This window comes from Bubalus bubalis, chromosome X, assembly GCF_019923935.1.
Source record: "Bubalus bubalis isolate 160015118507 breed Murrah chromosome X, NDDB_SH_1, whole genome shotgun sequence".
Classification (NCBI taxonomy): domain Eukaryota; kingdom Metazoa; phylum Chordata; class Mammalia; order Artiodactyla; family Bovidae; genus Bubalus; species Bubalus bubalis.
In genome coordinates this window covers 20674216-20687667 of record NC_059181.1, presented here as the reverse complement: position 1 = coordinate 20687667, position 13452 = coordinate 20674216, and the positions used below count along the sequence as shown (strand labels likewise).

The 13452-nt window shown below is 40.5% G+C and overlaps 1 protein-coding gene across 5 annotated transcripts in view; it reads right to left on the bottom strand.

Annotated features, from left to right (window-relative positions):
- PHEX (phosphate regulating endopeptidase homolog X-linked) overlaps positions 1-13452 on the bottom strand; it is a 227349-nt gene that overhangs the window by 154255 nt on the left and 59642 nt on the right. For 4 of the 5 annotated variants that reach the window (XM_044937419.1, XM_044937416.2, XM_044937415.2 and 1 more), the window contains exons 5-7: positions 10593-10679; positions 10025-10114; positions 9317-9543 (exon numbers count right to left, since the gene is read on the bottom strand). In XM_044937419.1, the coding sequence (XP_044793354.1) occupies positions 9317-9543; positions 10025-10114; positions 10593-10679 (404 nt within the window). The remainder of the gene's footprint in view (positions 1-9316; positions 9544-10024; positions 10115-10592; positions 10680-13452) is intronic. The other variant, XM_044937418.2, reaches the window with a different exon arrangement.

The window sequence follows — 13452 nt, the reverse complement described above, 5'->3', positions numbered from 1 at the left end:
AAAGGTCTGTATAGTCAAAGCTATGGTTTTTCCAGTAGTCATGTATGGATGTGAGAGTTGAACCATAAAGAAGGCTGAGTGCCAAAGAATTGATGCTTCTGAATTGTGGTGCTGGACAAGACTCTTAAGAGTCCCTTGGACTGCAAGGAGATCCAACCAGTCAATCCTAAAGGAAATCAACCCTGAATATTCACTGGAAGGACTAATGCTGAAGCTGAAGCTCCATTACTTTGGCCACCTGATATAAAGAGATGACTCATTGGAAAAGACCCTGGTGCTGGAAAAGATGAAAGGCAAAAGGAGAAGGGGGTACAGAGGTTGACATGGTTAGATGGCATCACCGACTCAATGGACATGAATTTGAGCAAACTTGGAGATAGTGAAAGACAGGGAAGCCTAGAGTGCCGCAGTCCATGGGGTCGCAAAGAGTCGCACACAACTTAGAGACTGAATAACAACAACAAATAAAACCTACAGTAAAAAACACATGGGAAAATCTTTGACCTGGGGTTACACAAAGAGTTCTTAGATATGACACCAAAATCAGATACATAAAAGAAAAAATAAATTGGACCTCATCATTATTAAACATTTTTGCTCTGTGAAAGACACTGTTAAGAGAATAAAAAAGATAAGCTACAGATAGGGAGAAAATATCTGAAAATCACATATATGACAAAGGACTTGCATCCAAAATATATAAAGAACCCTCATAACTCAAGAAAACAAACTCCCCAATTTAAAACTGGACAAAAGATCTGAAGAGACATTTCACCCAAGAAAATATTCAAATGGAAAATAAATTTATGAAAGGATGCTTAAAATCACTAGTCATTAGAAAATGTAAATGATACCCACAGTAAAATACCACTATACATCTACTAGGATGGCAAAAACAAAAACACTGATAATGTCAGGGACTTCTCTGGCAGTCCAGTGGTTAAGACTTCTCGCTTCCACTACAAGGGGTATAGGTTCAATCTCTGGTTGGGGAACTAAGTTCCCCATGGCTCATGGCATGGCCAAAAAAGCAAAACACTGATGATGCCAAGTACTGGTGAGGATGTGGAAAAACTAGTTCACTCCTACACTGTTGGTGGGAATGCAACATGACAGAGTCACTTTGGAAATCAGTCTGATAGCTTCTTACAAAACTGAACGCATATATGACCCTGCAATATCACTTCCAAAGATAAATGAAAACTTATACTCACATAGAAACCTGCATGTAACTTTATTCATTATTGCCCCAAATCTGAAGCAACCCAAATGTTCTTCAACTGGCAAATGGATAAACTGTGACACTCACCCATAAAAAGGAATGAACTACTGATACATGCAACAATATGGGCATATTTTAATCACATCCCCAAAAAAGGCAAAACTACAGGGATGGAGAAGAGGGGATGGGGAGAGTGGGTGATTACAAAAGGGCAGCACAAGGTAAATTTGGGGGAAGCGATGGGACGAACTATTGTCTGTCTTGATTATGGTGGGGATTCTGTGACTCCACGCATTTGTAAAACCTTACAGACTTGTGCTTCACAAAAAGTGAATTTAACTGTAAGTAAAATTTTAAATAAATAAAAATTTTAAAGTTCCAGAATTTCCTCTAAATTTCTGGCTGTTCTTTCTTGAGTATAAGCAACTGCCCAAAGACTGAATAAAATGAACCCGACATCAAATTTTCTACCTTAAATCTTATCCACACATTTAAAAAGTTAAGCTAATTGGGGGGAAAAGATGTTTTCATAACATCGACCTTGCCTGGGTGTATTGCTAAAAACCTCAAAGTATTGTGTTGAATCTTCTTCTCTAATTGGCCCCAAACAACCAAGTCACAAGCCAGCCTGGCTTCATCATATTCCAATTCCCAATATACCACCCTTTCTTCCAAAAATTAAGTAAGCCAGGAACATGAAACACGATATTATGATTAAGATGCTTTGGCTTTCAATTAGAGTTGAACCACTTGGAGAATTTTTTGAGCTTTAGTCTCAAAGGAAAGGAAACTTTGTAGACAATATCAAGAAACCCAAAGCTTCCCTCTGATGAAATGAAGTTAAATCCATTTATTGTAAAAGTTTAGACGATTCAAGTGAAGTTACTGGACCTGTTTTAAATCTTCAGATTGCTACAGTTCCGAGGGAACCTCTTAAATATATGAAACCGATTGAATAAGGTTAGTTAACTAAAACTAAAAACAGACACACACTTGAGGCAAAAGACTTTCTCAAGAGGCCAATATTAGGACACTATGTTATTTGAGGGTTTTTAATCCATGCATTTGTAACTGATCTTAATATTGCAAGTAGAAAACAAAACACATGTTTAGGAAATCCAATACCCTGAACTGATATATGAATTTTTCTCTCTGTCTGAAATGACACACAGGTTAGGAAACGAAACAGTAATACAAGAAACATCTCACACATTATGATGTAGTTATAGGACAAAAAAGAAAAACTTTATCTCCAGGAGAGTCTGTCCTTATCATCCCTACAGATTTTACTAAGAGCCGCACAAATGCAGGCCACTGGGTGATGATCACTCTAAGTCACTGTTCTGGTAACACATACTGACACAACCTTGACCTTCCGAACCCTCTTTCAGGACCACGGATATTCCAAAGTCTTTTATTGTCCCTTAAATCCTCATTCTTGCTGTCTCCTTACACAAAATGAACCCAAACACATGTAGCAAGATATGTTCTGAGGAATTAATCTGCCGTCTCGTGTATTTTTGTTTTTCCTTTCTCCCATTTAAGTCTGTGGCAAATTTTGTGTCATCCTGCCACAGGGGAACTTGAGCACCATCATGTAGCTTCGAGCCGCCCCAGCTTGCCAAACCACATGTCCTCGGCATGGGAATACCCACTGGAAGAGTGCCTTTTTTCTTCACCCAAAGATACCACCCAAGAGTATGCCCACAGTGATGTGCCTTCCCAAAGCAGGTTTTTTTTTCCCTTATCCCCATGGGTTTGTGGGATTAGAAAAGCCTAGAACATCGAGGAAAATAGCAATAGAATGTGATGGAAAAGGAAGTCTAAATGCATTGAGGGAGAAGAGTTTAGGGGTAAGAGAGTTCTCCCAGAGCAGAAAGAAGACCTTTGAGGCAGTCAAAGAAGTCAAGAGTTTCTTATGAGCAGAGGGACCGGTCAATGTCCCTAGAAAATGGCAGGATTTGAGAGGGAGTTGGGGGCCCAGGGCCCCAGCAGCAGAGAGGCACAGATGAAGGGGTCACAGGGGCTGGGATGGCAGGTTTCTTTTCAGAAATAGATAACTGATGATCAGAGGGTCTCCAGTCCCCTAGGACAGGGGTCCCCAACCTTCAGGATCTAATGACTGATGTCTGAGGTAGAGCTAATGTAATCATAATAGAAATAAAGCGACAATAAATGTAATGGACTTGAATCATCCCCCACTCCTTGTCCATGGGAAAATGGTCTTCCAAGAAACTGGTCCCTGGTGCCAAAAGTGTTGGGGATCGCTGCCCTAGGAGAAGGCTGAGAAATGAAGCAGCTGCCAAGTGAGGACGGGTCTAGACTGGCTCACTTTCCAACTAGAAGGTGGGGTGGGAGTTCAGCGACAGAGACTGACTAAAGGAAATGCCTGTTTCTTGTGCATCTGAATTTGAGATCTGAGATGTACGTTTGGCACAAAAATTGAAGAGAAACATTCCCCAAATGGTTCTGACAAGCTGCCTGATCATGATTTAAGAGAAAGGTACCTTTTGCCACGTGCTACTGTGCACCAGTATCTATCCTGTGAATTGTCAGCAAGTTCATCCCATTTAAATCTCACAGCAACAGTGAAAAGTAAATTCAAATCAACCTTTCATTACACCTGGGGAAAATGAGACTGAGAGGAGAAACAGCCTGCACAGACATTCAGTGAGTAGATCACAAAGCCAAGTCTCAATCTCTTTAAACACCAAAGCCTACTCTTTTTCCCACTATGGTAGTGGTTTTCAAATTACATTCCACAAAACTTAAAAGGTGCTTCATGGGCTCCAAATATTCAGTTAGATTTTTTTTTTTTTTTAGAGTTTTAACTACTTCTAACAAAAGCAACACTCACAAACTTTACAACATTGGCAGCCATCGATATGCTAGATTTTGTTATCAAGGTTCACCGGGCTTTATGCAGATCTCAGAAGAAAGCTGTTCCTACCAATACCTAGACATATGCTTGAATTTCTAGCAGCTACGTCATGGTTAGAAAGACTGTAGCTCTAACCTGTTAATTCAGGTGTGTGAATAGCCCCTCACACAAAATGGTATGAACAGGGATACACCTAAAGCAAACACACACGGCACTCAAATGCCAGGCCATGCTCAAACACATCAGCTTGAAAGAAGCTGCTATCTTGGCAGAGGAGAGCAGTAGTAAGCACATGAGTACCTCCTTACATTTGGAAAGTGCTATATTATTGACAGTTCAGTGTCTCTAGAATCAGTTTAACTGAATAGTAAGTGTGCAAGGCAAGCTGTTAAAAATTGATTATTGTGATCCTCTATTACTCATGTTTCCCATAAGCTGGTATTAAAACTACAGGCTTGATTAGACCCAAGTTCTTTTTTTTTTTTTTTTCTTTTGGCATCATTGGTGATAGCTTATGCTTCCCACTGCACAGTATAAGGAGGCACACAAAAAAATCTGGTTGTCCCACTTTTAGCAATGGCCTACCATTGATATCTGCGTTAATCTGATATCAGTCTGCTCTCTCCTGAATTTTCCCATCAACCATTCATCTAATAGTTTTAGCAGCCATTGATGACAGTTGCTTTGATATTTTTATTCATTAGGGATTTTTTTAAATGGTAATATTTAAGTTCTATTATTTCTCCTGCCTTTTAAAGCTGAGAAATCTGTATGCAGGTCAGGAAGCAACAGTTAGAACTGGACATAGAACAACAGACTGGTTCCAAATAGGAAAAGGAGTATGTCAAGGCTATATATTGTCACCCTGCTTGTTTAATTTATATGGAGAGTACATCATGAGAAACACTGGGCTGGATGAAGCACAAGCTGGAATCAAGATTGCTGGGAGAAATATCAATAACCTCAGATATGCAGATGACACCACCCTTATGGCAGAAAGCGAAGAAAAACTAAAGAGCCTCTTGATGAAAGTGAAAGAGGAGAGTGAAAAAGTTGGCTTAAAACTCAACATTCAGAAAACTAAGATCATGGCATCTGGTCCCATCACTTCATGGCAAACAGATGGGGAAGCAATGGAAACAGTGACAGATTTTATTTTGGGGGGCTCCAAAATCACTGCAGATGGTGACTGCAGCCATGAAATTAAAAGACGCTTGCTCCTTGGAAGAAAAGTTATGACCAACCTAGACAGCATATTTAAAAGCAGAGACATTACTTTGCCAACAAAGGTCCATCTAGTCAGATCAGATCAGATCAGTCACTCAGTCGTGTCCGACTCTTTGCGACCCCATGAATTGCAGCACGCCAGGCCTCCCTGTCCATCACAAACTCCCGGAGTTCACTGAGACTCACGTCCATCGAGTCAGTGATGTCATCCAGCCATCTCATCCTCTGTCGTCCCCTTCTCCTCTTGCCCTCAATCCCTCCCAGCATCAGAGTCTTTTCCAATGAGTCAACTCTTCAAGGCTATGGTTTTTCCAGTAGTCATGTATAGATGTGAGAGTTGGACTATAAAGAAAGCTGAGCGCTGCAGAATTGATGCTTTTGAACTGTGGTGTTGGAGAAAACTCTTCAGAGTCCCTTGGACAGCAAGGAGATCCAACCGGTCCATCCTAAAGGAAATCAGTCCTGAATATTCACTGGAAGGACTGATGCTAAAGCTGAAACTCCAAAACTTTGGCCAACTGATGCGGAGAACTGACTCATTTGAAAAGACCCTGATGCTGGGAAAGATTGAAGGCGGGAGGAGAAAGGGACCACAGAGGATGAGATGGTTGGATGGCATCACTGACTCAATGGACATGAGTTTGAGTAAACTCCGGGAGTTGGTAGTGGACAGGGAGGCCTGGCATGCTGCAGTTCATGGGGTCGTAAAGAGTCAGACACGACCGAGCGACTGAACTGAAGTGAATCTTGAAGTTCTATTATTTCTCCTGCCTTTTAAAGCTGTGATTCTCCTATAAACAAGAATTTTCTCTCATTAGGTATGAGGTTACCCTGAAATCAGTCAAATTTAGTATGCTGTTGATTAAAATAGATATATCAACTAGATGTGCATGTGATTCTTATTTGGAACCTGAATCAAAGACCAACTGTTAACTTTTTTAGAGGACAATCAGCAAAACTGAAAATTAACTTACTTCAAAACACCACTTAGGGTAATTATTGATAAGTATGATCCTGTTTACTTTATTGTTTGGGGTTTGCTTTTCTAGGCCTTTTCTGTGTTTCTTGTCTAGAGAAGTTCCTTTAGCATTTGTTGAAGAACTTGTTTGGAAGTGCTGAATTCTCTTAGCTTTTGTTTGTCTATGAAGCTTTTGATTTCTCCTTCAAATCTGAATGATATCCTTGCTGGATAGAATAATCCTGGTTGTATGTAGGCTTTTCCCTCTCATCACTATAAGTATATCCTGCCATTCCCTTCTGGCCTGCAGATTTCTCTTGAAAGATCAGCTGTTAGCCTTCTGGGGATCCTGTTGTGTGTTATTTGTTGCTTTCCCTTGCTGCTTTGGAGACACAGACATTTTGGACATAGTGGGGGAAGGAGAGGGCAGGATGATATGAGAGAATAGCATTGAAACATATACATCACCATATGTAAAATAGACAGCCAATGGGAGTTCAGTGTATAACACAGGGAACCCAAAGCCAGGGCTCTGTGACAGCCTAGAGGGGTGGGATGGGTGGGAGGTGGGAGGGAGGTTCAAGAGGGAGGGGACATATGTATACCTAATATTGATTCATGTTGATATATGGCAAAAATCATTGCAATATTGTAAAGTAATTATCCTCTAATTAAAAAAATAAAATACATATTTTAAAAAACACCACTTAATGTATTTGCACAATACAGGATATCACAATAGTTCTGAAATTAAAACAAAAGTCTGGTTTTTTTAGGCCACATGGAATGTGAGATCCTAGTTTCCTAGCCAGGTAAACAGGTAAACTCCCTACACTGGGAGCAGGGAGTCTTAACCACTGGACTGCCAGGGAGGTTACCAAGAATGACAGTCTTAAAACATGGTTTGTTGGTTGGTTGGTTTTAAGTGAGTAATCTGTCAACATGGGACAGTGGTGAAATGGGCCATCAGCATCATCATAGAGCACTGAAAAGCATGTCTTATGCTGAGAGCATTAGAATATTCTCAGCACCATGCTGTTGTTCCATCACCCAACACAAAAATACAGCTGTCTCTGTAGCTAACAATTTCCTGTTGAAGAGATGGGAATTCTTTCAATGACTAAAGATTTTTTATTGAGGCAGCCATTGTCTAAATTAGAGATGGACAAACTACAGTCTGCAGGCCAGCCCACCATACAGCCATCTTCATTTATGTACATCCTGTCTATAGCTGCTTTACCACATATAACAGCAGAGGTGAACAGTTGAAACAGAGATCATTATAGCCCACACAGCCTAAAATATTTCCTATCTGATCCTTTACAGGAAAAAGTTTGCCAGTCCCTTGGTATTACTAAAAAAAATAAACTCCAGCATATAGATTTTTTAATGTTAACTTATATCAGGAGAGAATAATATATCCTAAAGTTTTTATATTTATATGATTTAGATATCAATGTACCAAATTGAACTATCATATGACCCAGCAATCCTACTCCTGGTCATATACCCAGAAAAAAAACATAATTCAAAAAGATATATGCACCCCAGTGTTCATTTCAGCATTATTTACAACAGCCAGGACATGGAAGCAACCTAAATGTCCATCAACAGAGGAATGGATCAAGAAGCTATGGTACATATATCAATGAAATATTACTCAGCCATAAAAAGGAAAGAAATTGTGCCATTTGCAGAGACGTGACTGGACCCAGAGACTGTTATACAGGGTGAAGTCAGAAAAACAAATGTCATATATTAACGCACATACATGAAATCTAGAAAAATGGTATAATCTTATTTGTAAAGCAGAAATACAGGCACAGATGTAGAGAACAAACATAATAGGGAAAGGAGGGAGGGTGGGGTGAACTGGGAGATTGGGATTGACATACATCCACTATTATGTAAAAAAATAGGTAACCGATGAGAACCTTGGAGAAGGAAATGGCAACCTACTCCAGTGTTCTTGCCTGAGAATTCCCATGGAGAGAGGAACCTGGATTACAGTCCACAGGGCTACAAAGAGTCGGACACAACTGAGCAAGCACGAACAAATGAGAACCTACTGCATAGCACAGAGAACTCTACTCAGTGCTCTGTGCTGATCTAAATGGGAAGGAAATCTAGAAAACGGGAAATACGCACACATACGACTGACTCACTTTGCTGTACAGCGGAAACTGCCCCAGCAGTGTAAAACAACTCTACTCCAATAAAAAGTATCGCTACAGCATTAATATTTTCTGATTTAACAAAGAACAGAATAGGGGGAGAAAATCGATGGTTCAACAAAATTTTCATTACTAAAGGAATTGTAGAAGCAAAAAAACAAAAAATGGAATCAAAAGACAAAACAATTTAAGAAGTGCTGTTTGCATTCTTGCTAAGTTCTCTGATGAATCTTCAGCTGTTGGCAGTTTTCTGACGACTTCCTGACTTTCCAGTATGACTTTCCAGTGTCATACTCCACACCTCAGGGTATGTCCTTGTGGCCCATTTCTTTACAGAAGAGATGCTTACTCTCCCAACAGAAAATGCAACCAAGCACTTAGAACAAGTTTTGCCTTATCCTCTGAAAGGAAGGACAAAAGATTCGAGACTGAACTTGCCAATGAAATTTGGGGCATGTACACAAGATCTTAGTGAAAGGAAAACAAGGAAGCAGAGCATGTGTTCACTCCTTTGTCAGAGGAATGAGGGGAGGGAAAGAGCAGAGTTCAGGAAGTCTCAGCCCATCTCTCCCCACTAGAATTAAGGGGTCCCACACATGCTCAGGGTAGATATTTAACAGCCAGATCACAGATCACTTGAAACCCACTCACTGGCTTCTTGAAAGGCTGACATAACCAGTTTGTTCATGATTTACAATCTGCAAATCTGGCAAAGAATAGTCTAGATCTTAAGATTTAGCAGAATTTTCAACTTTGTCATTTCACTAAGGTGGTATGAGTCTTTTTCCCTGGGAAGGCAACCCAAAAGGCTAACCTTGGACTGAACAAGCATGATAAATGAGTCCTCACTGTACCTTCAAGATGTGTTCGTTGGACATCTTGTCATCAGAGGACACATATAAACGGATGAACACAGAATTGCTGTATTGGCCACGAAACGTTGCAAGGGTCTGCAGAAGGCTGAACTTTCTCTCTGACCAAACCCCTTCAGGACCGATATTGGATTCGAGCACAGGCCAGCGGAAAGGTGAGTGCCGCAGGATATGTAGTAGTGGCTTGGCATCCGCTTTTTCGATGGCTTCTGAAAGGGAGTAAGTAGGAAGGGAGAGTTAGATTTGCAAACTGGATCACCAAACTAGGAAGCACATATATCTTCTCAAGAGAAAATTCCAGTAGGGCCCCAACCTAATTTTTTAGGGAGAGGTACAGTGTGTTGCCCATAACCACAGAGATAGAACTACCTATGACTCCCACTTCAACGTGACTGTCTAGGCCTGATGTTCTTGCCAGGAGAGCTAACGGGGAACCTGCCTGATATTCCCAACAGTGGAAGGTGTGCTTACTATATCGACCAGAGCCAATAAGCAATGTTAAGCTGAGAACGCTCTGCAAGACTGAGGGACAACCCTAACTAAAGGAAACTGCTCAATAAGACTAATCACTCCCCAGTAAAAATGAATTATTGCTTCAAACACTTTCATTATTTTTTACTGCCCTCTTCCAGGTCACCAAACAACATCCCAAAACCTAAACAAGTTAATACATTTCCCAGAGGCACTCACCTCTTTCTGCAATAGCCTTGAGAAAGAGGACCAGGTAGAATGTCCAGTGTCTCTTTTCATTCCAATCAGACCCAAGATGCTGAGACAGGCCTAAGGTCCCCAACAAACATGCCTGTCAAGCTGATGGAGAAGCAGAAGGAGCCTGACCTGCCTGGAAATCTGGATTTTTCTAGGCTCCAGGAGGTTCCAAAGAACACAGTAACACTTCCAAGTGCCCTCCCTCGTAGGCTCCTTCTCAAACCAGATCTAGCCTCCAGATTCAGCTTTCTGTACCACATGCAGTACGGTTTGCCCTTCTGACCCTACCCATGTCTCACAGACTAACTGATACCCAAAGAGTCTAAGCCATCCATAGGAATAAAATTTTCCTAGTTGATCCATCAAGCTAGCAACAGACCATTAAGACAGGGGTAGTCAAAACCCAGCCTTGGAAAAGAGCTCCTTTCTTTAAGCAACATTCTTAGTAGAATTCTTAGTAGTTCTCTTTCTCCTTAAACAATATCTTTAAACATTCATAGAGCTCTGGAAAATAAGGGTGATAAGTTATTTTATTTTCTTTATTACTCACTCTCATTCATGCAAGATGAATAAAGGATTTTGGCTTTCTGTATTGCTTCAGTGTCCCGTCTTCTACTGATTGATTTCTCCAAAAGTGCTAGGAAGGTTAAAAAAGGATTCATTAGTATCCATCCACAGGTGATGCTGAGTTGGAGGTCATTTGATAATCACAGTGCCAGCCTCCAGAAAATTAAATGTAAAGACAGACAACCCTGGAAAAGATAAATCTATAAAAGATATGCAGACAGCAGAAACGATTCCAAGTTGCTGGAGATTCAAACAAAAAATATTTAACATTCTCTTCTCCAGGGTTCTCCCACTTCCAACTGAGACTTGACCTTCTACGGGGGTTAATGTTTTCTGCCACCTACACACACACACACAGACACACAGACACACACAGACACACAGACACACACACACACACACAAACAGAATTCATTTTTTTCAAGAACCAAAAATAACTGAATTCTATTCCCTGTTTCTGCACTGAGTAATATTCTCAACAGAGGCAATTTTATCAGGGTCAGTTTCTTAAGATTTCTTCACAGTCCAGCCTCTCGGGGAGGTCACCTGGAAGAAATTTCTCATTAGAAGTTTTATTCAATGTTGCCTATACATGCTGTGGCCCTGGTAGATGTTGTTTAGACAGGAAATGGAGAAGCAAGAATGGAAATTGCCCCTACCCAAATCGCCTAAAGACTTGTCCATTTACACATTCAAAGTCCTGGTCATTTAAAATGAGGCCATGTATACAAAATGGTTGCCAGCATGGACGCAAGCCCACCTGGAAAAGGATTTTCTATCTATAAAATCACTGATGCTATTGTTTGAAGGTAGAAAATGACAGCTGTCACTATTTCTTTAAATAAGGAAATAGGAAAGCTAAAGACTCAATAAAAACTACCCTGCCCACAAAATAACACCTTGGATGTACTTAAGAATATCAGTTTACCAACAAGAAGCCAAGACAAAGAATTCCCACACAGCACCATGGCACTGCCTACACGGAGCTATGTCAAATTGCAGTTGTCAGGGCATTTGGCATTTATTTCTGAAACAACTTAGCAGCCTCCAAATGATACAACAGATGCTCCTACAGTATTTTGAATAGCTTCAAGATACAACGTACAGAGCTAATCAAATTAATAAATAATAACATATTCCCTACAGCAGAAATCTACTTCTAAACTAGAAGTTCTACATTTCAAAAAATGCAACCTAGAGCTTCTGTCTAGTTTTCTGTAAACATCTATACATCAAATAAGTCCAGATAACTAGATATATTCAAATAAAATAAATTGAGCTCAATGTGGGCATTTTCAATTATTCCAACTTGTTTCTTCCTTGTGTATTATCACAGCAATAAAAGTGGGATAACTAGCCCCAAGGATAAAGGAAGGGGATTTCTTTTTTTAATAAACAGAAATCTCTAAAACTATACCTACATATATTTCTATTCAAATCAGATCGTGTGCCTTTCCACCACACTGCTTCCACACTCACTGGATTGCTGGGGAGACATATTTGAAATTAAATAAACCAAATTTCATATGGAGATGTAATATTATCCTGATGTTATAAACACTCCACAGGCTGCAAACATGAATACCCTGGGGACCAAAAAAAGAGCCATGACACAAAAGAACTCAAAATAGTACATATCAACCTGAGTTATGTACCCAGGGCACTCTGTGTATCACGAGAAGGGGAAAAGAGAACACATATATGTTAAGTAGGGCAATACCAAAACACTGCTGCTGCTGCTGCTGCTGCTGCTAAGTCGCTTCAGTCGTGTCCGACTCTGTGCGACCCCATAGACGGAAGCCCACCAGGCTCCCCCATCCCTGCGATTCTCCAGACAAGAACACTGGAGTGGGTTGCCATTTCCTTCTCCAATGCATGAAAGTGAAAAGTGAAAGGGAAGTCGCTCAGTCGTGTCCGACTCTTAACAACCCCATGGACTGCAGCCTACCCGGCTCCACCGTCCATGGGATTTTCCAGGCAAGAGTACTGGAGTGGGGTGCCATCACCTTCTCCGACCAAAACACTAACCGTGCACAAATATCAATAATTCTTATGTGTCAAAATTCTAGTTTCTGTACCATAATTTGGCCTTTGAAACAAATTCAGCTGCCACAGGTTCCTTGTCCTACTGTTCCCTTTTCCTCCCCTTCTCTTCAAACCCAAGCAGGCAGGAGAATGTTGATATGCAGGCAGCGTTGGGACAATCAGCTGGCAGCATCCATTTTATGTATCTCTGTATTTCAATTAGTGGTAGAAGTGTAAAATCTAGCCTGGAGAGTCATTAATGGGTAGAAAACAAAGTCTAACAAAGGCAATTATTCGGGTTATTAAAATGTCCTTAAAGAACTGAGGACTCACGGGTCACCCATATAAGGGTATTCCTATCATAGTCTGCATTGTTTCCTGGAAGATTTCTTAGTCTCCTGTCACCTCCATCTAGGTATTTCCAACAATGTTACAACAGAAAAGGAAAACTCCAGCTCATAGTGACCTAGAGTGCAACAACCCTTAGGCTTGAAAATCAGTTTCAAAGTGCCTATGATGATTAAAATTTGATGTGTGTGTGTGCACACACGCACATGTGTGCATGTATACAGGATATTTTTTCTTCTCACTACACTCAAATAAAATTGGTTTTGTCCCCCAAAAGGCAAAATAACAGACACAGTCAAGGGTTTTCAATCACAAATACACGGGTTCCAGTTACAGCTTGCTGCTTCTTTTAGCTGGAGCTTGAGCAAGTTACTTAATCTCTCCAAGCCTCAGTTTCTTCATCTGTAAATCTGGACAAATAATAGTGCCTATCTCCTGGAGCTGTGGAGACAATCAAACACTATAATGCA